Here is a 27,500-nt window from a genome sequence, read left to right on the forward strand (position 1 = left end):
TGCAGGTCTGAATGACAGGAAATGATGCATATTTACAAATGACATGAAGTTGACCAGACAAAACATGAAATATTTTGTGTTCATATTGTCTGCAATGAAATACAAGTCAAAGTAAATTTAGAAATCACTTTTTTTTTTTTTTTGCGTTTTCCATACTGTCCCAACTTTTTCTGATTTGGGGTTGTACATTTAGTGAGTTGTTCTCACTATAGTCCCCTTTATCTCGCTCACTGGGGTTGTAAGACGGTATTCTTCACGCAGTACATGAGCTGCTTACATACATTTATTGTGAAAGTTGCTTATACAAATAATTAATTGAAAATGTCTGTTTCAGGTTTTTACATCCAATATTAAGTATAGCCAATTTAAGTTTGGAAACAATATGTTGTATTTATAATGTCACACTTACTATTTATCTAACAGTTTGAATGTTTTTACCATACATAAAAAATATAGAGATGGATTTTAGGAAGGGGGTCCCTCATAAAAGGTTCATCATATTTGGGGTTCCTTGGCATCATAAAGTTTGAAAACCCCTGCTCTGGAGTGACCAATCACGCCTCTCTGTCTGACAAGCCCATGGACGGGTCTGGGTTAAGTGTAACGTTTGGGGATTATGGGGTGGGGTTGTTTTTCAGGGGTTAGTTCCAGTGAAAGGAACTCTTAATGCTTCACCAAGACATTTTGGACAATTTCATGCTCCCAATTTTGTGCGACCAGTTTGTTGACGGCCCCAAAGGGTGGCGACTCCATATTAAACCCTACGGATGAAGAATGGGATGGCATTAAAGCTCATGTGTGTGTGAAGGCAGGCGGCACAACACTTTTGGCGATATAGTGTATGTGTTTAACACAGTGTGTTACGTTTGATGACTGATGACACACACACGCTCTCTCACACACACACACACACACACACACATGCGGTCCCCTGGGTAATTCAGACTGAATGAGCGTGATCAGGATGTGAAGCAGCAGAATCACGTGATGTCAGGCGGAAACACACTGATGGTGCTTCTGTGTTTCTCTCCTGCAATCAAGGAAACATCTTCCTCAGAGAGACACAAGCGAACATCAACAACACACACACACACACACACTCCATACGGCCATATGAAGAATATTTCTCAGTGCCATGACAGCAGTAAAACACCTCAGTTTAATGTTTCCCACCAAGAATTAATAAAAGAGGCATCCTCTCCTGTTCTAGAGCCGGCACATTTCCACCGGAATATTAATATTACTGATATTAACAACACTAAACTGCCTGCCTTATCTCGGGTAGAGCTAGCTCTTTAAGGTAAGAGTCGTGTACACTGGGGGTTTTAATATTTCTGAAGAGTCTCTTTTGCTCACCAAGCCTTTATTTGATCAAACATATTACATTTAACACACTCTCACACACTCACACACACCTGTTATCACTGCAACGCTGCTGTGAAACAATCAGTGCCGTATAAAGCGCAATATTAATAAAGTTCATGATTCCATACATCGTTCATGATTCATCAATCCACACTTTATCAAACAGTCGAGGGTGAGTCTATTAACCAGCACAATTGTTATCAGTATTCATAATTAGACGGAATTCATTCGTCACACGTGCATTAATAACAGCAGCGCTGAAGGGAAATATTCCCCCTTTCCCTCAGATCTGCGCTCAGACGCTCCGCTGTGTATGAAGTTATGATGCTTCCTCACTCATTAACCGAGCACAAGTTAATCACGACTGTAGGTGAGAGTGTGATCCAGACAATCATAATCATATGATGTACCTTCAGTCAGGTTTCTACACGATATGATAAACGCAATAATCTGCAAAACTCTGTGCGAGTGTGTGCGAGTCAGTTCAGTCGCTCTGATGACCTCATCCGTTTCTCCAGCGGTGTGTGTGTGTGTGTGAACACACAACGACCCGTTAAATTGAGTGAATAATCTCTGTACTCGAGCCATTAAAGAACAATTATACGTGTGATCCTCCAAACGTGAGGCGGCGGCTGAAGCCAGCCCTTCCCCGTGAGCTGGTGCTGCTCTCAGACAGAAGTGTTGAGCTAATGAGCCACATAAAGGCACACACAGAGGCCGAGGGAATCACCAGTGTTTGCTATTTTGGCGCTCGCCGGAGCGTGTGTGTGGTTTAATGGAGCGGGCCGATGCCGTTTGAACCGCCGCTCGCTCAGGTGAGGCTTTAATGAAGGACGCGTCACAGCTGCTCCGCTCCAGAGGCATGCTGGGAAATGATGATGGCACAGACCAATGGGAAGTGATGAACAGGCTAGTCTGATCAAACTGGTTTGACCATAGATATCCATAATAAAGGCTAGATATCTTACGGCGGAGTCTCTAACGTCATCAGCGGCGGCCATCTTGTCACAGGCAGGGCTCCTGATGTAAGGCGAGTGATCTGCATGAACACAAATACTCTTATCTCGCTGAAATTTTGACGGATTTACAAATGGTTTGGTTTCTTACAAACGTTATTAACGTGGCTATAATTATGGATGCTTGAACAAATTATGAAAAAAATTTCATAAGTATGCAGTGTCATAACTACATCTCTGACGTTTATAACAAACCAAAGAGTTTGAAAATCGGTAGAAAATTGAGCAAGTTATGGTTATTTAAAAAGTCCAAGCACCCATGAAAACTATGTTAGGAGTGAGCGAGCTGACTGAGACAAGATGGCCGCCAGGTGCGGACGTCCACCTCCATTGGCCAGCAGCGGACGAGACATCTAGCCTTTATTATGGATATCTATGGGTTTGACTGCTTTGGTGGTTTAGGAGTCTTGAGTTTTCTGTCTCTATTACTGCGTCCCAATTCGCCTACTTATACCACGACCTAAAAGTATGAACTCTTTTTGTGAAGGAAAAAGTACACACTTTTGAGTGTGCAGCAGAAGAGTGGGGACTACTTCGTCATCTTTAATGGACTCTGTTGCTTAGTGTAACGTAGTTTGTCCGTGTGGGAAGAAGGAGGCGGGAACCGGCGAATATTTAAAAGACTTTAATAAAATAAATCGAAAAGAAAATAACAAAACCGGCGGCAGCCCCTCACGGACGAATGCCGCCTACTTACAAAACAAACATAAACAAAACACAGCTGAGAATCCAGGCCTGGTCCTCTCTCGTCCTCATATGCCTCCGTGCTCCCTCATGAGGGGACTCGAGACCGGTGTGCCTCGCAGGTGCCGCTCATTCTCAATCCCTCACCGGCCTCGCTCGCTCCTCCCATGTCTCTCGCTCATCCACCTCGCCACACTTTAGTTACGTGCATCCCGTCACCGTTTAAACCCCAAAACCCTTTCTTTGAGATGTTAACAGACATGTACAGGCTGCACATCATTGAAAACACTAAAGGTACTCATTAATGTTATTCATATGTGAAAATAGTTATTTTTGCATTTTTCAGAGCGATTTCTGTGTTCCGGTTTGAAAAGCTGAGTCGGAGCAACGTCACAGAAGCTGACGGCGACCGTTTCAAGCGATTCTCCACATATATTCATGACCTAAAGCTCATTCAATCCAATCACTGCGCTGTAGTATGCATAAAATATAATTTAGCTATTATGCATGAGACAGTCACTTCTGTCAGGTTCGTCTTCCATCATTATTGTTGAGGCATGGTGGGGAAGTTTTGGAAGCAGCGTGTGGAAAAGTCGGAGGAAAGTGAGGTGTTGTTTTCAGCGTGTGGTGAAGGGGCCTGGATTACTTTCTTTCGTGTGGGTAAAGACGATAATCAGCGGCGGAACATGCGAGGCGGATGCGAGCTGTAACCGGGACGCCGTCTGTGGAAGCCATTGCTAAAGGTTCGGTAAAGTAAAATGAACTTGAGGGATCGCACGGCGAACCTGCAAGCGTTGACATTAATTTCTTAATTTATGTCAGGAGTGCGAAATAACCGATCTGTAGGTAATGAACAATATTTTGAATGAAATATCAACAAGAATCAAAAGCCACGTCTTCTCCGTTTTATTTGTGGTCACAGACATGAACTAACCCCCATGTGTTCGGGCTCTTAGTGAAACTGCGCGTATTTGGACAAATATAGATTTATTATCACGTTTGCTAAATATTTCGTCATACAGAATAACATCATTTCTCACTGAATTCGCCTATGCTGATCTGAAGAGCTGAATGACATTCAGAGCGATCTCTGTCTGTTCTTCCTGCTGCACGTCACTTATGATCTCTCTCATTCGCTGTATCCCTCATCTCATCTCTCTCATTCGCTGTATCCCTCATCTCATCTCTCTCATTCGCTGTATCCCTCATCTCATCTCTCTCATTCGCTGTATCCCTCATCTCATCTCTCTGCTGTCTCAGAACCGCTGGAACTGCTGCTGTCGGTATCACCTGTGTCTGTGCATTGCCGGTTTGCAAATTAGCTCATTTTAATGCACCTAAAGACACTCCTCTATTTATGCAAACCATTCCCTCTTTCCACACAATACCCATCCCACATTTTCGCAGTCGACCACGCCCCTTTTTGGAAGCCTTTTCAAATCGAAGGTGTGAAAAAACCCCAGCTGCAGCAGGGGGGATTCATGACCCTTTAAACTGCCCTGTCAATCATCATCACAGTTCAAATCCTCCACATTCAGTTTCATTTCCTGGCGTATCGGAGAGAAGTGTAGTCGCGCGTTGATCTGCCATTCGTGGGGCTTTAATGCGGAGACTCCTCTCATGTGTTTGCAGTTTAAATATAATGATGCATTTAAAAATGAATGGCCAAACGTAGCATTACCATAGGTAATTAGCATTAAGGTGATGTAGGCTGTTGCCAGGGTATTGCTCTGCACTAACTCAGCCGTTCTGAGTAGTTTTTAGCATGTTTCTATGCGGTTGCCAGGGTGACATAGGGTGTTGCCAGGGTATTGCTCTGCACTAACTCAGCCGTTCTGAGTAGTTTTTAGCATGTTTCTATGCGGTTGCCAGGGTGACATAGGGTGTTGCTAGGGTATTGCTCTGCACTAACTCAGCCGTTCTGAGTAGTTTTTAGCATGTTTCTATGCGGTTGCCAGGGTGACATAGGGTGTTGCTAGGGTATTGCTCTGCACTAACTCAGCCGTTCTGAGTAGTTTTTAGCATGTTTCTATGCGGTTGCCAGGGTGACATAGGGTGTTGCTAGGGTATTGCTCTGCACTAACTCAGCCGTTCTGAGTAGTTTTTAGCATGTTTCTATGCGGTTGCCAGGGTGACATAGGTTGTTGCTAGGGTGTTGCTATGCATTAACTCTGCAGTTCTGAGTAGTTTTTAGCATGTTTCTATGCGGTTGCCAGGGTGACATAGGTTGTTGCTAGGGTGTTGCTCTGCACTAACTCAGCGGTTCTGAGTAGTTTTTAGCATGTTTCTATGCGGTTGCCAGGGTGACATAGGTTGTTGCTAGGGTGTTGCTATGCATTAACTCTGCAGTTCTGAGTAGTTTTTAGCATGTTTCTATGCGGTTGCCAGGGTGACATAGGTTGTTGCTAGGGTGTTGCTATGCATTAACTCTGCAGTTCTGAGTAGTTTTTAACATGTTTCTATGCGGTTGCCAGGGTGACATAGGTTGTTGCTAGGGTGTTGCTATGCATTAACTCTGCAGTTCTGAGTAGTTTTTAGCATGTTTCTATGCGGTTGCCAGGGTGACATAGGTTGTTGCTAGGGTGTTGCTAGGCATTAACTCTGCAGTTCTGAGTAGTTTTTAACATGTTTCTTTGCGGTTGCCAGGGTGACATAGGTTGTTGCTAGGGTGTTGCTATGCATTAACTCTGCAGTTCTGAGTAGTTTTTAGCATGTTTCTATGCGGTTGCCAGGGTGACATAGGTTGTTGCTAGGGTGTTGCTAGGGTATTGCTATGCACTAACTCAGTGGTTCTGAGTAGTTTTTAGCATGTTTCTATGCGGTTGCCAGGGTGACATAGGTTGTTGCTAGGGTGTTGCTATGCATTAACTCTGCAGTTCTGAGTAGTTTTTAGCATGTTTCTATGCGGTTGCCAGGGTGACATAGGTTGTTGCTAGGGTGTTACTATGCACTAACTCAGCCGTTCTGAGTAGTTTTTAGCATGTTTCTATGCGATTGCCAGGGTGACATAGGTTGTTGCTTGGGTGTTACTATGCACTAACTCAGCCGTTCTGAGTAGTTTTTAGCATGTTTCTATGCAGTTGCCAGGAGGACATAGGTTGTTGCTAGGGTGTTGCTATGCATTAACTCTGCAGTTCTGAGTAGTTTTTAGCATGTTTCTATGCGATTGCCAGGGTGACATAGGTTGTTGCTAGGGTGTTGCTATGCATTAACTCTGCAGTTCTGAGTAGTTTTTAGCATGTTTCTATGCAGTTGCCAGGATGACATAGGGTGTTGCTAGGGTGTTGGTATGCACTAACTCAGCCATTCTGAGTAGTTTTTAGCATGTTTCTATGTGGTTGCCAGGGTAACATAGGTTGTTGCTAGGGTGTTGCTATGCACTAACTCTGCAGTTCTGAGTAGTTTTTAGCATGTTTCTATGTGGTTGCCAGGGTGACATAGGTTGTTGTTAGGGTGTTGCTATGCACTAACTCAGCGGTTCTGAGAAGTTTTTAGCATGTTTCTATGCGGTTGCCAGCATGACATAGGGTGTTGCTAGGGTGTTGCTATGCACTAACTCGGCAGTTCTGAGTAGTTTTTAGCATGTTTCTGTGCGGTTGCCAGGGTGACATAGGTTGTTGCTAGGTGTTGCTATGCATTAACTCTGCAGTTCTGAGTAGTTTTTATGCTATAAAGATCTTATCGATTTACATTACAAACATTTAATATTTCATATAAATATAAGCATCTGCACAAACAGCATATTTTGCTCAATTTGAGCCTCTGAATAAAACTGAGCTGATTTTTCCTCCATATTCTCACTATATTAGACTATATGAGCCATAAAAGCCTGATGCATCAAATATGATAAAAAAAACATTTAATTTATATTTTGTGTAAAGTTTCAATAAACCGGCTTGTTTGGACTATTGTCCAGCTTCACAGGGTTAAACAGTGAAGAGCAGCTGTAACGTGCGTCAGCAAACAGAAAAGCGAGGCGTATTTGACTGAAATATTGTGTTATTATTATGAATATTTCATTGTGTGCTTCTGTAGGCTGAGCGTTAATCTTTTAATTGGCATCAGTGAAATTGTGGTGATTATAAAACATCTCAGTGTTTATTTACTCTCGACTGTCTTAAATGAAGAGATGTTCTTCTTCACATTGATCCTCCAGCAAATGTGTTTCGTTGTAAAACAGCTGCTTTTGGAGACAGAAATAATAATCATGAAGATGTGAGAGCAAACCAGTCCTCTCAGCCGCTGTATTGTGGTGGTGTGAGGGATGGTGTGATCTTTGACTGACGTTTACTGAAGCAGCGCTCAGGTCACGACCCCTCGTTTGTGAGCAGCGCTGATGAATGTTCCCGTCACGTGATCACAGCAGCCGTATGCACACACGGACACACTAAAGACAGAATCCGTCACAGCTATCTGTGCTCCTCCATCACATGTTCAGCCTCCACAGATGTGTGCTGATGTTAGGATGCGGTCGATGTCATACAAACCTAAACGTCTGCTAAATGCATAAATGTAATGTAAATGTAAATGTAACGCTGCTTGGGCACTTTTAAATCAAGTCCTTGAAGGTTTTGATGTGTGTGTGTGTGTGTGTGTGTGTGTTATTCTCTGTCTATCTCTCAGTCTAACTGTCTGACTGTCTGTCTGTATCTCTCTCTGCCTGTCTGTATTTCTGTCTATCTGTCTCTCTCTCAGTCTGTCTGTCTGTCTGTCTGTATCTCAGTATGTCTGTCTATCTATCTGTCTCTATGTCTGTCTGTCTGTCTCTCTGTTTGTCTCTCAGTCTGTCTGTCTGTCTCATTCTGACTGTCTCTCTTTTTGTCTCTCAGTCTGTCTGTCTGTCTCACAGTCTGTCTGTCTGTCTGTCTGTCTGTCTGTCTCATTCTGTCAGTCTGTCTGTCTGTCTGTCTGTCTGTCTGTCTCATTCTGTCAGTCTGTCTGTCTGTCTGTCTGTCTCTCAGTCTGTCTCTCAGTCTGTCTGTATGTCTCACAGTCTCTCTGTCTGTCTGTCTCTCTGTTTGTCTCTCAGGATGTCTGTCTGTCTCTCAGTCAGTCTGTCTGTCTGTCTGTCTCATTCTGTCAGTCTGTCTGTCTGTCTCTCAGTCTCTCAGTCTCTCTGTTTGTTTCTCAGTCTGTCTGTCTGTCTCTCTGTCTGTCAGGCAGTCTCTCCGTCTGTCTGTCTGTAATTGTCTGGACCTGTCTCTCTCTCTCTCCTCGCTCCAGGCATCTTCCTCTGCAGAGTTTGATTAGCTCAATCTCGGCGTGTCTTCGCTCAGATGTCTGTCTGTATCCTGAGTTATAACCAGCAGAGCAAATGATTAGATCTGCATTCCAGCGCATTAATAACGGCCCTCAAATTAGATGCTCAGGCCACATCGGCGTGGAGCAGGAGGATCCGCTCTCCTCTGAGTGTCCTGATATCTCTGACAGAGAGATTATAATTACTGTCTCTCAGTCTGTCTGTCTCTCAGTCTGTCTGTCTCTCAGTCTGTCTGTCTGACATGAGCTCTGACTGACCCCAAACACATCCGCATAACAGAAGCTCGTGATTATTGGTTTATCGGCTCATCCTGGCCATTCGATATCATTGCAATTATTTGAGAGAACCACACTAATAGTGCACATTTTTGTCAACAACAAAAAAACACACAAAGATCTTGGTTCAAATGAAACGACTGCATTCTATCCCAGAGGCCTGCACTGAGTGAGCCATGATCGGCCGGCGCTAGTGAAAGCGTGACGCGCTGAAGCGTGTTTATTTCTGCATGTGTGTGTATGAAGCGGCCTGTGCGGATGGAGTTACGGCCGTCTGACAGATAATCACACTCTGACACCACGCCGCCATCACCCGCCTCCATTTTCTCAAGCGCAAATTGCTTTCTGATCTGAAATTGAAAAGCATTTTCTCACACATGGCATGGAAAGCGACACGTTTAATGAAACGGCCAGAGAATATCTGTGGCATTTATCTGCATTCTGACACTCGAGCAGAAATATAAAACCGTCTGTAAACAACCTGTCTGTCCTGAGACTTCTGCTCCACAAACTCCCTCTGGGATGGACAGACGGACAGACGGACAGACAGACAGACGGACAGACAGACAGGCGGGAGCGGGAGGAAGGTGTGTGTTGTTGTGTCGAGGGGATTATGGGAATTAAGCGCGGACACTCTCAGCATCCAGAGGTGGGATTAACACCCGGAGCGGATCAGGGAAAGCAGCAGGACCTGCGGTCAGTCACACATTAAAGGCCATCAGGGTCAATCTCACACACACACACCGACGGATTCGCTCCATTACTCTATAACAGAACACACACACACACACACACACACACACACATGATGGTCAGTGAAGGGTCATGTGACACTGAAGACTGGAGTAATGATGATTTGATCACAGGAATAAAATGACACTTTACTGTATATTTACATAGAGAACAGATGATCTACACTGGAGTGTGTGTGTGTGTGTGTGTGTGTGTGTGTGTACAGCTGATCTACACTGGAGGAATATTTCACTGATACTGGAGTTATGAGAGACTCTTTTGAATATATGCATGAGAGACAGAGGCTCTCTCTCTCTCTCTCTCTCTCTCTCTCTCTCTGCTGTAAGGTACATCTTTTCTTACCCAGTGTTGCCGTGGTGATGGTACCCATGCCATCATTCCTCCAGCCTGCCTGTCACGGTTACCAGGCAACAGGCTCTTCTCTCCCGGCAACAGCCTGTGACGCTCAACAGCTGTAGATGCTGGATCTCACCAGACATGGGTGTAGCACCTGCTCTGAGTGTGTGTGTGTGTGTGTGTGTGTGTGTGTGTGTGTGTGTGTGTGTGTGTGTGTGTGTGTGTGTGCGGTTATTAGTAACTACTACTAGGTTAGCTTGCGGAGGTTAACCTCTGACGGTTGTGTCATGAAGTCATCCAGATGCGGTGTGTGTGTGTGTGTGTGTGTGTGTCGCTGAACATACGTGTGAATCTGAACTGATTGATGGGGTTTTCATTAGAACTCAACATGTGTGACATTCAGACAGTCTTTCTTTAGCTGTGAAGGAATCCAAGGCTGCGTCTCGATTCTTCCGCTGCTAAATCTGCTGATGGGAAACTCGTTTAACAAACTCTATCTTCTGTTTCCATCTCCATCTGTCTCTAGTGTGTGATGAAAGATGTTCTTCTCTCTCAGTGTCAGTGTTTCTGAACTCCTGAAACGCCGCCATCTTGAGTTTCTTCAGGAACCAACACGTCCTCATTATAATAATTCATGCGCAGAATAAAGGGGCGGGGCCTGGGTGAGTTAGTTAGTCGTGTGTTGAAACTGGCGGTTATGGTAAGGGGCGGGACATTCCCCAAACACCAATCACAACACACCGCTCCAGCCGACCAATCAGAGCACAGTGTGCTTTACAGAAGGAGGGGCTTCATAGAGACAGGAAGTAAACAGAGCGTTACCAAAGTCCCTATCTAGGAAAGTCTGTTCACTCGCGGTTCATATTTGCAGCTATTTCAGGCATACAAGACCAAGTCCGATCTATCTGAATATGTGAATCCTGGAATCTCAAAAACCGCTTGCCAAATTCACAATTAATTACACATTTCAAATCAGAATCTGACATGTGCTGTCCCATGAATGTTGTTTCTTATACTCAAACATTAGGGGTGTAACGGTACACTAAACTGAAAAAATATATTATTTTTATTAACACTGGTTTACACTGGTTTACTGAAGAAAAGTGTGTCTGTCCTTAAAGGAATTAAATTATAGCTAAAAGTTTATTGAAGATATTGCTGTAAACTATATAGGGAGCCCTTACTTGCACATTAATATTAAACTATTAATGGTTAACAACAGAGCCAAAACTATTAGCCTAAATTCAGCTGATATTTATTTTTAGGTATAATAATCAACACTCAAATAACACACAGTACGCAAACATGTAAACTTCACATAAGGCAGTTTTTGCAATAACTTCTAAATCTAATTATACAATAGTTTTTCTCCAATTCGTTGTTGAAATATAATCATTTATACACAGTGGCTGTCATTTTCATTTTCATGACAGGTTTATTTAAACACACATGAAATAATCCAGACATCATATCATGTCATGTGATGCTATGTGACACTGTTCTCAAGCAGTTATATTGAGGCCTTTCCGCCGTTGAAACACTGAGCGATTACACAACCCGTTCTCACTCCCAAGGCGTCAAAATCTGAAGCCTGGTCGAGTGTCTTCCGCGTCACAATGAAGACGCTAAACGCAGCCCTAGGCGTCATTATATCGACGCGCTGGTGCTCCATTGATTTCAGCTCTTTACCCAATGCGTCAGATCAAGACGCATGTTATTATTCTGCATTTGTAAAAGCAGACATGATTTTATTAATATTTTATTAATATGTGAAGGTTATTTTTATATTTTGGAGCAGCTAACCCAAGTCCTACCCTATACCTGCCCACTCCTAAACAATATAAAACACGTAACAGGCAAATACATGTACAGTCACTGGTATTTATTGCAAAAACTGACCAAAAACTGTATAAAAGTATTAACTCATGTTGCAGTCCAAGGCTTCTGATGTCACACGATGTCTTTATGTTTTAATCGTTGAGATGATGATCCCGTCGGTCCGTGAACACACTAATGTGTGCATGATCTTCTGCGGATGGAGACGCTGATCGCTTTTGGGGATTTCCTTCACACAAACCTTGGAACATTTGGAAAAATTTTACTTTTTGAATAAATTGTGCATGCAGTCGAGTCGTATCTGTTATATCTGTGTTTTATATACCACACAAATGGGTAGGTTTAGGGATGGAATGGGGTTGGGTTACATGTTAAAATGTGTCTAGATAGCGTATATAAAAGTATGCTGGCTGATTAAATTGAGAATCACTCTCTAACATGTCATAATGGCAAAATCATAACCCAATATATGATCATCATGACGATAACGCCAAAGGTTTCTCATTGAAATGAATGGAGCACTCAGCGCGTTGATATAGTGACGCCTAGGGGTGCCTTTAGCGTCTTTATTGTGACGCGGAAATTGCTTCGGATTTTACGCCTTGGGAGTGTACAATGATCAGTCAAGCCACATTAAAGAGCGTCAAAACGGCATTTATCGTTTGAATTTCATGATCAAATGGACTTAATACTTAATATGTTCGTGTGGGAACTCGGATTTAAGTGTGTCCCGTGCTTAAAACAAGCAGACTGTTAACTGTTAAAGATTGCATTCGGAAACTGTTCGGTTACACGCGCGCACCACACCGCAAGCCTTGTTCCGAAATGGTTCGGTACGAATACGTGTACCGTTACACCCCCACTCAAATAGCATTAAAAAAGCTTATTTTTCAGGCTAAACGAGCCAATGCGCATGTGCAGTCCTAAGCGCGAGTCTCAGGTCTGACTCGATGACTTTACCCATCAGCGATTGGCTCTTTTACTTTAGAAGGCGGGACTATTCCGCCATATTGCACTTTGCAGTTTCTTCCATTCATGAGTAATATGAGTGGACCATCGTTCTATATCTATAGTCTTTTGTGTTAGTGCACATATGTAAACATTCTTAAATCAAGATTGATTTATTTTACAAGCAAATGCAAAAGATGTAAAGAACAAAAAGAAATGAATTTTTTGCTGGATCATTATCATCTCAGTTCATTCGTTTCATTGTTGTCTCAGTGAATATATTTCAGCAGTGATGGATTCCTCTGCGTTAAATCATCTCCTCAGATTAGCCCTGATTAAACCGATAGCTAATGAATGTTAATTAAACAGTGTTAATGTTTAAAGCTGTTCAACTTTAGATCTGTGAATGTTTCTCGTCTTACAGCCGGAGCACACGGCCGTCTCTCGCTATCTGTCCGTTCCTCTCGTCTTTTCCTTTAGAGAGGGAATTTCCCCACACTCCTCTCACATCCACTTCCTGTTGACGGATTCCCTCATGTGTGTCGAGGGATGAAGCTCGTACCATTCAGTGTCTTTGTAAAAGGGCAAGTGACGTTTATTTTTAGGGTTTCTGTGTTTGTCTCTCTGACAGGATCCAGAATGCAAATAAAAGCTTGTCGAGAGATGGACGTTTATATAATTGCTGCAGATTCTCTTCAGCTCTTCATTTCCTTCTTTCACTGCTCATGTAATGTTTCAGAATGAACGCTTGTCGTTCCCCTTCAGTATTTCTGCACTTAAACCAAAACTTCCCTGTGATATTAATGTTGTTTTTAAAGGCAGTGCTGTTCACAAGTGTTTTTCTCTCCTGCTCACCATGGCTGTGTTTATCTGATCATAACTCCTGTAATCAGTGTAATATTCCTCCAGTGTAGATCAGCTGTTCTCTATGTGAATATACAGTAAAGTGTCAATTATTCCTGTGATCAAATCATCATTACTCCAGTCTTCAGTGTCACATGACCCTTCACTAATCATTCTTATTTGCTGATTTGATGCTCAAGAAAGCATCAGATTTATGTATGATCATTATTACGAATCACAAATGCAATAGCATGTCATAAAGCAAGATGACATCATACGTTTTTAGCGTAATTAAACTAAATTATCCCTGTCCTTTCTTCAAGCAGCAGATATTATCTGGCTCATCTTACCCCACACCAGCCCTTTATAGATTATCATGACAGAATATGCTAATCAATGACTGAAGATCGTTAACTCATAAATTCATCAGCTATCCCTTCAGAAACATCCTGTCTCATTCTACATGTTGTCTCTTCTTCTGGAGTCTCTCCATCATTTGAACATAAAAGGCTGAACAGTTTCTGACATTTTCTGTGTGAGGTAATCGGAGCTGCTAGCATGAGTTCTTGAAGCTCCGCCCTCTTCTTGAAAGTGTGCTGCAGCTCATTTGCATTTAAAGGGACACACACAAAAACGGTGACAACACCCTCAAAAAGCGACAATTTTAACATGCTGTAAAAAATTATATGTGGGGTATTTTGAGCTAAATCTTCACATACACACTCTGGGGACATCAGAGACTTATTTTACATCTTGTAAAAAGGCGCATATTAGGACCTTTAAGCATGGACGGAAAGACTTGAAGGAACTGCACCACTGAAGCCACTGGGCAGTTAACTGGGTCCATCTGACTCTTTCTGCACCATAATGAATGAATACCCTCGACTTTAAGGCATTTAGTTTCTATGTGGAGGTAGCTCTAGAGTTTAGGACCTCAGTTGAGAGACCGAACCCTAGGAGCTGGTCCCCCTCTGGGGCCAGACCCATAGCTTCCACAGCTCCAGCTGGGGGTGGCATATAAAGCCCTAGACCTGCGACAGAAGGTCCCTCCTGGCTGGGATCTTCCAAGGAGGGCCTGCTTGGAGCGCTATGAGGTCTGAAACCAGACTCGTGCCGGCCAGAACGGGGCTACTAAGAGTAGACTGACCCCTTCCTGGCGGACCCTCTCTAGAACTCCCAGGAGCAGAGCAATCGGGGGAAATGTGTACAGGCACCACCTTGGTCACGAATGTACCATGGCATCCAGCCCCAGTGGAGCTAAATGCCTGAGGGGAAACCACAGCGGACAGTGGGTCGTCTCCCGAGGCGCAGACAGATCCACTTCTGCTTGGCCAAACTTCCTCCATATTAAATCCACCAACTCGAGGAGGAGTCTCCCGGGCCCCATCTTGACAGGATGTCCGCTCCCACCTTCTGGTCTCCAGGGATATACATAGCTCTGAGAGCAGCTGTTTGCCCTGAGATCAGAGGAGGACCTGATGCGCCAGTCTCCACAGAGGGCACAACCTCAGCCCCCCCTGGTGATTTATGTATGGGACCACCAACGTATTTTCTGTTCAAATAAGAACATGACAGCCTCTGAGGTTTTGGAGGAAGTACCTCTGAGCATGAAATACACCCAGCATCTCCAGGCAATTGATGTGCCACTGGAGATGATGCCCTCTCCACAGACCCCATGATGAGCCGCCCCCCCCAGCCCATGAGGGACGCATCCGTCATCATGATTTTTTGATGACACAGTGCTCCCAGCATCAGGCCCTGGGATCGGAACGAAGGTTCTTCCATATATCCAGGGAACGAAGGTCATCTCTGCATAACCCTGATCATATAAAACATGTTTCCCCTCTAGGAAAACCCTTCAGTTCTGAGCCACCACTGCAGGGGTCTCATGTACAGCAGGCCAAAAGGAATTACATTGGACGCTGCTGCCATGAGCCCCAGTAATCTTTGAAATGCTTTACTGTGATGGCTTGGCCTAGCTTGATCCTGGTTATTGTCATCAGGATGGACTCGATTCAAACGGGAGACAACCGGCCAAAGTACCCCAAGAAATGTTGTTTTCTGAAGAGGGGATTGCACGTTCTTCCTGGCATCTCAGCCCCGAACGCCTTATATGAGCAAGAACGACATGTCGAACCGGCATCTCTTATGATTAGGCTAAAATCATTGCTAAATAATTTTCCCTGCAGTCTCAGAGGAGCCAGTGCTGCATCCATGCACTTCCTAAAGGTCTGAGGGGATAGAGCTAGGCCGAGTGGAAGAACACATACGGGAACGCTTCGCCCCCGAAAGCAAACCTGAGGAGCTTCCCATATTGCTGAAGGATGGATACATGGAAGTTCACATCCTTTAGGTCTCCTCAGACTTGATTTAGCTTTAGCTGTCGAAGATCGGCTGTACAACCCAGACTCCCTCCGTCGTTCAGTGTGCAGATTTTGAACACGAGGTGCCTCTTCCAGTGTGAGTCCTAACGCTCCTTCTACAGTACTCTGAACCGCGGCCGCCCCGTCCTCTGCAGCCCCTATGTGTGACCCTCCGGCCTGTGTCCACTTGTACACTCAAGTTGGACAAGGTGCTTGTCCCCATAGAGACATCATCGGAGCGAGGCAGACTCTCATCATGGAACCCCTGCCATGCAAGTAATATTATTACACACTGACAAGTTTTGCTAGCTAAACAAACCGAAAACTTGCTGCATCTAATTCTGTTTTTATAAAAAAAAATTAAAGTTTGGTATGTTGTACTGTTACTAAATGTACTATAAAGTTTTCTCACCGTCGAATGACACATGACGTATTGCAGTAACACGTTTTCTCTGGTCTTCTGGGCTGTGCTCGTTCATGCTTTCAGGAGGCGTGGCTTTAGATGGCGATTTGCTGGGAGGGTGGGATCGTACGCTTTCAGTGCTATCAGACTAAAGTTAGCATTTACCCAAATCTCCTACAGCACCAAGGACAGTTTCACACACACAGAGCACTTGCTGAAGAACAGAAAGCTGAGGATATTGTGTGCCGGCTTACCTTTGAAGCTTCCGTGGTGCGCCGTCACACCCTACGTCAATGCCAATCAAGATTAGACTCTTTTCACTCATACTTCAGACACTGTCAAGCTGAGGCGTTCCCCAAATAATGTGCTTAGCCAGCTACAGAGAAACTGGTAGCCAGGGATCTATTGAATGACCACTCCTGAGTGGCGATGTCACTACACGTGTTCAGAACGGCTAGCCAACCATGCTCTGAATTCTGGGACGAGAACGGTTTGTAACCGTTGTAAACTTGATTACATCAGCAGCCATATCACCCTGTAGCCCAAGACTGGTTTCCCACTGAAGCTAAGCAGGGCTGAGCCTGGTCAGTACCTGGACGCGAGACCAACTGGGAAAACTAGGCGTCTGCTGGTAGAGGTGTTAGTGAGGCCAGCAGGGGGCGCTCATCCTGTGGTCTGTGTGGGTCCTAACGCCCCAGTGTAGTGATGGGGACACTATACTGTAACAAGCACCGTCCTTTGGATGAGATGTTAAACCGAGGTCCTGACTCTCTGTGGTCATTCAAAATCCCAGGATGTCCTTCGATAAAGAGTAGGGGTGTAACCCCGGCATCCTGGCCAAATTTGCCCATTGGCCTCTGTCCATCATGGCCTCCTAATCATCCCAATATATATGTGATTGACTTCATAATTCTTTCTCCTCTCCACCAATCAGCTGGTGTGTGGCGTTCTGGCACAAAATGGCTGCCGTTGCATCATCCAGGTGGTGCTGCACGTCGGTGGTGGTTGAGGAGATCCCCCCCTTCTATGTAAAGAGCTTTGAGTGGCTAGAAAAGCGCTATATAAATGTAACAAATTATTATTATTATCCATTTGTCTGTATATAAATGGCACCATTAGTTTGTATTCAGGGTGTGTGTGATGTTCTCTCGCGGTCAGAGACGTGTTCCTCATTACTGTCTGTATTTGGTTTGTTTCCACATCTAATGTGCAAAATATATTTTCACCGTATTGGTATTAATTGACTGTTTCCAGAGTTTCCACTAATATATGTGGAGAAACAAACTTACTAAACACCACTGAACAGTGTGTGTGTGTGTGTTTGTGTCACAACCATATCCATATAATTTATTTTTATAGGCTCCTCATTTATAGGCTAAACATCTGCTCACTGTATTAGCATCTGTAACACACACACACACCACTTTCTTTAATGTTCTCCATCTGCTCCGTGTTTGAGTTATTCAGTGACATTCACACATGTGCCTGACCACACACACGTTTGTCTTTATGTGATGATGTCACTTCCTGTTGCTGTGGGTCAGTGATGCGTGTGTTGTTCTGCGGTCAGAGTGTGTTCACAGAGAGTTCCCTCTGAGAAGTTCGTCTCCTCTATTGGTCCGTATATCGAGTGAAGCGCTTCGCAAACAAGAACAAATGTAGGCGGGGCTTGAGTGTGTCTGTGGGGAATTGATTGGATGGTTGTGGTTTGCTATTGGCTGATCTCATGTGAGTGACAGGTGGCCCCGCCCTCGTCATCAGAGAAGAGATGAAGTTATTCTAACTCAATAATGATAAATCATTGAGAATAAACACTGCAATATTCCATAAAAAACAAGAATTGTTTTTAATAATTTTTGTATATATATATATAGATTTAGTTTTCCCAGCCCTATCATGAATATTGTTAGTGTTCTGACTGTGCTCATGTGTTTATGTGAATCTGCTTTGACTCTGATGTTCTGATTGGGCCCTGATGATCCTGAGACCCTTTAAATTGCTCAGAAACATAATTCATATTGAAACATAATGTTATTATTTATTATTGAGTAAACTGGTGTTCTTATGGGAAAAGCATTTCACCGTGAAGTGAAGTATGGACTGACTCCACATGTTCGCTGTCCTGATGTTTCTCTGGTTTTGATGAGGAACATATTAAAAAAGGGCTGATCATCAGGGTCATGTGATCAGCTGTGGAGATCTGCTGTAGTTCTCAGATGAGCTGCTCTGTGACGGCTGATGAGTGAACATGAGCACTAAACCTCTCTCTCTCTCTCTCTCTCTCTCTCTCTCTCACTCTCTCTCTCTCTCTCTCTCTCTCTCTCTCTCTCTCTCTCTCTGCAGGTGACTCGTCTCAAGCGGGTGAGTTCTGTCTTTCTTCTCTTCTGCTGATCTTTATAAAGATGTCATGAACCGCTGAAGGTCACGAGCGTGAAGTTCATGTCAAACTGCATTCTTCTGTTGATGATGCAGAATAAAAACACACACATAGAGAGAGAGAGAGAGTGTGTGTGTGTGTGTGAGAGAGAGAGAGAGCGAGTGTGTATATGTGAGAGAGTGAGTGAGTGAGTGAGTGTGTGTGTGTGTGTGTGTGTGTGTGTGTGTGTGTGTGTGTGTGTGTGTGTGTGTGTGTGTGTGTGTGTGTGTGTGTGTGTGTGTGTGTGTGTGTGTGTGTGATGGGTAGGTTTAGGGGCAGTGTAAGGGGATAGAAAATACGGTTTGTACGGTGTAAAAACCATTACGCCTATGGAATGTCCTCACATTTCACAAAAACAAACATGAGTGTGTGTGTGTGTGTAAAGCAGTCAAGCGTGTCTCTCTCTCTGCTGATAATGGCGTGTGTGTGTGTGTGTGTGTGTGTGTGTGTGTGTGTGTGTGTGTGTGTGTGTGTGTGTGTGTGTGTGTGTGATTGTGTGTGTGTGTGATTGTGTGTGTGAGTGTGTGTACAGCAGTGAAGCGTGTCTCTCTCTCTCTCTGCTGATAATGGCGTGTGTGTGTGTGTGTGTGTGTGTGTGTGTGTGTGTGTGTGTGTGTGTGTGTGTGTGTGTGTGTGTGTGAGGCTGTATTGGTTTCAATCAATCACTCTGGTTAGAGCTGAATGTGTTGACAGCTCGAGTTCACTGAAGACATATGAGACAGAGAAATGAAATGACTGGAGACTTTTGACTTTCACACACTCTTATTGACCACATTCAACTGAATATCTTCACACACACACACACACACTCGCGTCTCATCCATTTGATGCTGTTTGATCTGAGTCTCTTGTCAGATCACGGGGTGTTTTTAAAGCTGTGATTTAACGTCTTTACAGAATGAAGTCAGTCATGGAGTCAGAGTTGCGTGTTTATGTCGCTCTGTTGTACGTCAAGTGCAGATGTGTGTGTGTGTGTGTGTGTGTGTGTGTGTGTGTGTGTGCCCTCGCTCGCTCTTCATCAGCTGCTTCTGTGCGATGAGAAAAGATGGAGGCTTGTTCAGCAAATCCTCCCGCAGCCGCCGCCTCCTCGTGTGGGATTTCACACACACTCCAGAGGAATTATGGGAGATGTAGTCTGTGGAAGTAAAGCGGCTTATGCGCCATTCTCCTGACCAAACGCGCTAAGCCTGAGAGATGTGTGTGTGTGTGTGTGTGTGATGGTAGGTTTAGGGGCAGGGGCAGTGTGTGTGTGTGTGTGTGTGTGTGTGTGTGTGTGTGTGTGTGTGTGTGTGTGTGTGTGTGTGTGTGTGTGTGTGTGTGTGTGTGTGTGTGTGTGTGTGTGTGTGTGTGTGTGTGTGTGTGTGTGTGTAAAGACTCACATCTTTCCTTCATCTTCTGTGTCACGCGTCATGAACGATATGATTCAGAATCGAGCGTCATTAAATCGGCCCCTGTGGTGTGTTCAGTGTTTGTCTGAACTGGAGAGAACTTTCCTTCATGATGCATGTGTTACATTCAGATAGCTGAGTAAACACACACACACACACACACACACACACACACACACACTGATGTGGATGTTCGTCCACTAAACCTGACTGGGAAACTCTAACTATGTTGAGCAGATTAAATGTGTCCGCTCTCACTGTGTGTCGAATCGAGAGAGATGAGCTGCACACAGACCCTCAACTCTGGAGTCACCTTGACAGACAGACAGACAGACAGACTGAGAGACAGACAGACAGACTGAGAGACAGACAGACAGACAGACAGACTGATAGATAGACAGACAGAGAGACAGACAGACAGACTGAGAGACAGACAGATAGACAGACAGACAGACTGAGAGACAGACAGACAGACAGACAGAAAGAGACAGACAGACAGAGAGACAGACAGACAGACAGACAGACAGACAGACAGACAGACAGAAAGAGACAGACAGACATACAGACAGAGAGACAGACAGACATACAGACAGAGACAGACAGACATACAGACCGACATACAGACAGAGACAGACAGACATACAGACAGAGACAGACAGAGAGACTTTTGACTTTTAAAAACTCTTTAATTTACAAACATTATAAAATAAACAAAAACAAAACAAAAAAATAAAGTAACATTACATATTACCAATTGAATACCAGATTCCCTGTTTCGCTTATAGTCACCAAAGCCCCTCCAACACCCCATCTCCATTCAAAATACAGAACATTGTTAGTATGCTGATAATAAGTATATTCAATGACCACTCTTGACTTCACTAGAGACTTAAAAAGGGTCACCATATTTACATCCTCACCAGCATTTTTACACTGATGTGTCTTAAAAATGGCTAGATTAGCTTGCCCTATTAAAAAATGTGCAAGTGTACACTACTGTTGCCAAGACCTCTTATATCGGCAACCCAATATAAATAGACTATTAGTATATGAGAAACCCAATTTAACAATAATCTTCTCCAATAGTTCAAACAATGAGCAGAGTCTGAAACGCTCAGTGTCAAGTGCATTACAAAATGGACATATTGGCAAAACGGTCTCATTAAGCTTTGAAATAAAAGAGTTTGAGGCAACAATGCAATGCAGTAACCTCCACTGAAGGTCCCCACATCTCTTTGAGATAGGAGGTTTGTACAGTAATCTCCAGGATGGACATACCTCATCAGAAATAGACAGCCAAGACCTCCATTTAGTGTCCGGTCTATGTTTCAATTGTCCATAATGTACAGATTTAACACAACCAAGATATCACTTTTTTTTCTCAATACAATGAAAAACCAAATCCCAATAATCTTTCAGAATGTTTGTTTGACTTTAATCCTCATAAAATTCCCAGTCTTTAAGAACAACCTTAAACTCAGGAAATGTCTGAGAATTAAAACCATTCAAAAGAACATTGTTAATAAAAGAATTCAGCGTCATAGGGAAAGAATTCTTAAAATTCCTAATTAATCCCTCCACAATTCTAACCGAAGTTATCCCAGTTGGGTCAGCTAGTTCCTGTGCAGTTCGCCACTGGCCTTTCGTTAAATCAATCAAGTCCATAACTTTAGTAATGCCAGCATTCAAAAATTTGGCAATTATAGATGATGATACAGTAGATGGCATTTCAAAAAGGGGATTGAAAAAAGAGGTTCTGCAATACCATAATGCTCATCCTCCTGTCTTAACAGTTTAAAACAATCCCATGATTTGAACACTGATTCATAAAAACTGAAAGGCAAAAAATGCGTCTTCTCCACAAAGGATTTCTGCATTAAGAACAACTGTTTGTCAAGACCAATTCCTCCAACACTCTTGAGTATATACAGACCAAAAACAACCCAAGGCACTTGATCTGAAGAATACAGGAGTTTCTGCAGTGTATGCAGCCTCATTGCCATCATTTAGGCTTCTAAGTGTATTAACCCCTGCCCTCCCTCTGCCACAGGAAGATAAAGGACACCTGGAGGAAGCCAATGGCAACCGTCCCAAAAAAAACTTTACAAATGCCTTTTGAACTCCAACAATTAATTCGTTAGGAGGATCCAGAACAGTGCATTTATGCCATAGCATCGAAGCTGCCAAGTTATTAATAACCAAACATCTCCCTCTAAAGGAGAGCTGTGGAAGAATCCATCGCCACTTCTGAATTCTACAGATCACCCGATCAGATAGCCCTTCCCAGTTCTTTTCACTGTAATTTTTTGTCCCAAAATAAAGACCAAGTACTTTAAAACCATCTCGGGCTCAGCTGAGGAGGTCCTACAGATCGCCAGTCTCCCAACAGCAAAGATGCACATTTCCCCCAGTTAATACATGCAGATGAAGCTTGCTGAAATCTATCTAAAGAAGATATCAATCTTGTAACATCTTCAGAGTGTTACGACCCTGTCTCCTATTGTGTTCTGAGGGTGTGATTGGCTGCAGACAATCATACTTAATTGATTAATTTATGGGCGGAGGGTATAAAAGCTGTATCCACCTGCTCATCACTACTTCCTCTGGGGGAACATCTCCAGAGAAGTCATTTTGCTCCACTTTGTTGCGTTCTGTTTTAGTTATCATTTCTCAACATTCCTCACCAATTGGATTATTATTTTTCCCCTGTATTGTTTAAATCCCTAGACTTTGTTATATTTCTGAAATGGATCACTATTTGTGCTTAATAAATAATCTTGTAAGTCAAACTATTCATTTTGCATGTGTGATCCTCTTTATGTAACGGTCGAGAACGAGCTGGCCGTGACATAAATTGGGGTGTCTCGTCCGTGATCCTTTGGTGTAGGAATGTTGGTGAGTATGTGATTTATTTTGTGAATGGTCATCTTTATGAATGAGAACTCCGGTTAGTTAGAGTGTTTCCAGCTGGGTTGTGTATGCAATCCTTCTGACGGAACACTGTTTGTTGTTTTGTTTATTATTTTACTTTCTTGTTTTTGAGGGTTATCCTGGGTGGAGATCTAACTCTCTGTCGGGGGTACGCTTTCGGACTTTCAGTCTGACTGATCGTCACTGAGTTCAGCGTTTAATGCCGCCCCGAGCCCGGTACACCTTCGAAGACTAGGTAGGCATTAGTTAGTGTTTTCTGGCAGATAGGAGCTGGAGTTTCTCAGATTACAGAGGTGAACCTATTCAGCAAAATAGACGGAAGTAGTTCCGCTTCGTGAGTAATTTCGCTCGTGTTTATGGGGCGTTATTCTCTTTCCTTCGTACCTACAATGTGTGTGTGACTTGTGGTAAGTCATTTTGTGAATGAGTAGGTGGCGAAATAGACGGAAGTAGTTCCGCTTCGTGAGTAATTTCGCACGTGTTTATAGGGCGTTATTCTCTTTCCTTCGTACCTACAATGTGTGTGACTTGTGGTAAGTCATTTTGTGAATGAGTAGGTGACGAAATAGACGGAAGTAGTTCCGCTTCTAAGCAGTGGCTTATGGGAGTTGTAGTTCTCGTTAACACGACCATCTCACGTGTGTGAGCGGGTTGTTTTGTTTTTGTAGTATAAGTGTACGTACAAGCGAAATGTCTTCGGTGCTCGAGGATTTCTTTGCTTGTCCCTCAGAAACTTTATTTGAGAAGTGTACAAAGGAGCAGTTGTTACAAATTGCTGAACGCTTCAGTATCGATCTCACTACTCATGATAAGCGACTGAAGGAAACACTTGTGTCTACGTTGAGGCGATCACTCGTAGAGAGGGGAGTTTTGGAGGTAAACCCTGAGTTTATTGCTCCTAGTGAGTCTTTTGTGTTTTCTCCTTGTGAGGTTGACATTGAAAGTGAATCAAAATTTCTCGATTTGTCCCTGCAAGAGAAACAGCTATATTTAGACTCTGCGAAGATCCGCGCTGAGCGTGAGGATCGCGCTATGAAAGAGAGAGCGGTAGAGCGAGAATTCGTTGTGCGAAAACTGGAACTTGAGTTGGAGAGAGAACGGGATGATCGAGCGTTTCAGTTAAGGAAGTTGGAGTTAGAGTTGTCAGTTAAAGAGGCAGAAGCTGCGCGAGTTGACGTGCCTCCTGTTGTACCGCGGCCGGTTGAATCACCTGTGTTTGACGTTCACCGGAATGTGAGATTAGTTCCGCCATTTTATGAAAAGGAAATAGAGAAATATTTTTATCACTTTGAACGTGTTGCTCTATCCTTGAAATGGCCGAAACAGTTTTGGACTTTGCTGTTGCAGTGTGTTTTCACAGGTAAAGCACAGGAAGTGTATTCTGCTCTCACCCTAGAACAGAGTGGTGATTATGATGTGGTGAAATCTGCTGTGTTACACGCATATGAACTCGTGCCTGAGGCGTATCGCCAAAAATTTAGAAATTTTAGTAAAACTGACGAATGTACTTATATTGAATTTGCAAGAGAAAAGGAAAATTTGTTTGATCGATGGTGTAATTCTATGAAAGTCACAACTAAAGAGCAGTTAAGAGAATTGATGCTTTTGGAGGAGTTTAAGCACTGTGTTCCTCATGCTGTAGCTACATATCTCACTGAACACAAGGTGAATAAACTTTCTGAAGCTGCTCTCATGGCTGATGAATTTGTGTTAACCCATCGTGGGACATTCAGTTCAGTCAGCTTTAAAACTGACGTAAATAAGTCTGATGCGATGGAGTCACTTTCTAGAGTGTAACGTCATGATTTCTGTTGCATGTTTCTCTCGTCTCTCTCTTTTTGCATTTCTAGGGCCCAGAAGTGTTGGAAGATGGAGTGGAGTGGTAGATGCTTCATGATCGATTACTACCTTGATGATTGTCCTTGTTCTCATGAGTTGATTGACATTAATTTTTCTTTTTGGATTCTTTGCAGAATCTTTTTGAGGAGGGAGGTGTTACGACCCTGTCTCCTATTGTGTTCTGAGGGTGTGATTGGCTGCAGACAATCATACTTAATTGATTAATTTATGGGCGGAGGGTATAAAAGCTGTATCCACCTGCTCATCACTACTTCCTCTGGGGGAACATCTCCAGAGAAGTCATTTTGCTCCACTTTGTTGCGTTCTGTTTTAGTTATCATTTCTCAACATTCCTCACCAATTGGATTATTATTTTTCCCCTGTATTGTTTAAATCCCTAGACTTTGTTATATTTCTGAAATGGATCACTATTTGTGCTTAATAAATAATCTTGTAAGTCAAACTATTCATTTTGCATGTGTGATCCTCTTTATGTAACGGTCGAGAACGAGCTGGCCGTGACAAGAGTCCTTTATAACTAATGTTATATCATCTGCGTAAGCTGTTAATTTAACTGGATCTGCACTGGGGAAACTGGGAACATTAACACCACGTAGTTGCCTCCTAAGTGAAACCAGGAGAGGCTCAATAGAAATGGCATACAGAAGCCCTGAAAGAGGACACCCTTGCCTTATTCCCCTGGTTACAGAAAAAGGCCTAGTTAATGAGCCATTCAGTCTTATCATGCTGTAAATTTCATTATATAACAATTTAATGACAGAAACAAAATAAGGACCAAAACCAAAGACTTCCAGGGTCTTAAATAAATACTGATGATCCACCCTGTCAAACGCCTTTTCTTGATCCAATGAAAGAAAACCAATGTCCATATTGTGCATTTTTGCAACTGTAATAATGTCTCTCTGCAAAAAAAGATGATCAAATATTGATCTCTTGGGGACACAGAATGTTTGATCTTTATGAATGACAGATGCCATACATGTTTTAAGTCTATTAGTCAATGCCTTAGATAAAATCTTGAAATCTGCACATTAATGTATTAATGTTAGAATAGCCCTATGACAACTTAAAGGAAGAGTCCCTTGATCGATGCATTCAAGAAAAACATCATAAAGGTCATGTCCAATTAGATTCCAGAAACACTTTCTGCTGAGAGTCCATCCAACCCGGGTGATTTCCCAGCACTCATCTCCTGAACAGCTTGTGAAAGTTCTCCAAATGATAAAGAACATCACGCTCCTCTTCAGATAGTTTAGATAAGTCACTAAAAAATTCACCAGTTGCTGCTCCGTCACATGTTTCAGAGGAGTATAAATCTTTATAAAAGGAAAGAGCATAACTTTGAATGTCCCGTTGGTCAGTTGTAACTCTGCCACATGGAATCTTCAATTGATGAAAAAATTTCTGTTCTCTTGACTTTTTTTCAAGTCCGAAAAAGAAAACTGTAGGAGCATCCATATCATTCAGCTGGGCAAACCTGGTCCTTAAAAGTGCTATTCTTTCCTCATTCCTCCAATAAGTTCTTTAAAAGGAGCTTATCTCTTGCAACAGAGTCAATGGAAGATGAATTATTGTGGGTAGAGTCACTGCTTTGCCCAAGGATGTCTTGCTCAAGAATCTTCATTTTCTCTTTAAGGGCTGTAGTACTATGTGCAGTGTACTGATGGCAAAAAGACTTAATTTGTGCTTTACCAATGTCCCACCATTGACTCAACGACTGAAAACGGCATCTCTCCTCTCTCCAAGTTTTCCAGAAAAGATTAACAGAGTGAATAAAGGTGCAGTCCTGCAATAATCTATTATTAAAGTGCCAGTGTGATTTAGAGGATCCAGAAAATGAGACCGAAACTACAATAGATAAATATTGATGATCAGAAAGAAAGGATGGCGAAATCGAGCTACTAAAAAACCTACCCCTATTGCTTTTTACAACACAGAAACGGTCAAGTCTAGCTCCTGACATATTATTAGAATGAGCTTTTAGCCATGTATACTGTCTGACCCCAGGAAAGGCCTCCCTCCACAAATCAACTCAATTGTGATCATGAATTAATTTCCTTAAACTCTCAGCAGAAGAAGGGTGAGGTTCGTCATGATTCCTGTCTAGATCTGGATTAACAGTACAATTAAAATCACCACCAAGTACAATAATATTTCCCTGAGGACACTTTGATAATGCCTTAGAAAGTATTCTGAAAAACATGATACGTTCTTGACCAACATTTGGGGCATACACATTAAAAAAGGAAAAATGTGTATGACCCAAGGCAATATCAGCTCTCAGAATCCGACCAGGCCTTACCTCAACCATGTCTGCTTAACTGATGAGCACCTGCACCTGCTCTGAGGTTTGCTCCATGACTTAACAAAACATTGCCTTTCCAACCACCAATCCACTGCCTCTCATTCTGCAGATCTGTATGTGTTTCCTGTAATAAAATCACACCTGCCTTCTTTAAGCGCTAATAATCAAATAAATCTGCTCTCTTTTCTATACCCCGACAACCATTGACATTAAAAGTCCCAATATTTAAGGTTGTCATAAGGAAAGAAAAGAAAAAGCAAAGAACCGCCCAAAATATCACCCTGTTAATAAACATGGCCCTGTTAATATTTTTTTACTTCTAAACTTTTTTTAACTGCGCTCACATGTTTCTTGAGTCTATATCGTTTTGGCTGATCAAGCTCCTCCAATGAAGCTTTTCTCATAGCCATAACACAAGAATCAACAAAAAGCTGCAAATCAGAAAAAATACTTTTCTAATTTTGGTCTTCGCCGATTAAAAGTGCTGTCAAGAAAATCATTAATTTGGCGATCTCTAA

At 43.0% G+C, this 27,500-nt stretch overlaps 1 protein-coding gene across 1 annotated transcript in view; it reads left to right on the forward strand.

Moving 5' to 3' along the window:
- The window catches only part of nrxn2b (neurexin 2b), a gene marked incomplete at its 3' end in the record, with an annotated part of 382,238 nt that overhangs the window by 105,112 nt on the left and 249,626 nt on the right, over window positions 1–27,500 (forward strand). Inside the window, exon 4 of the mRNA XM_079804614.1 lies at window positions 18,426–18,443. Coding sequence (XP_079660740.1) covers window positions 18,426–18,443 — 18 coding nt within the window. The remainder of the gene's footprint in view (window positions 1–18,425; window positions 18,444–27,500) is intronic.

Source organism: Gobio gobio, assembly GCF_949357685.1.
Source record: "Gobio gobio genome assembly, chromosome: 2".
In the NCBI taxonomy this organism is placed as follows: Eukaryota; Metazoa; Chordata; class Actinopteri; order Cypriniformes; family Gobionidae; genus Gobio; species Gobio gobio.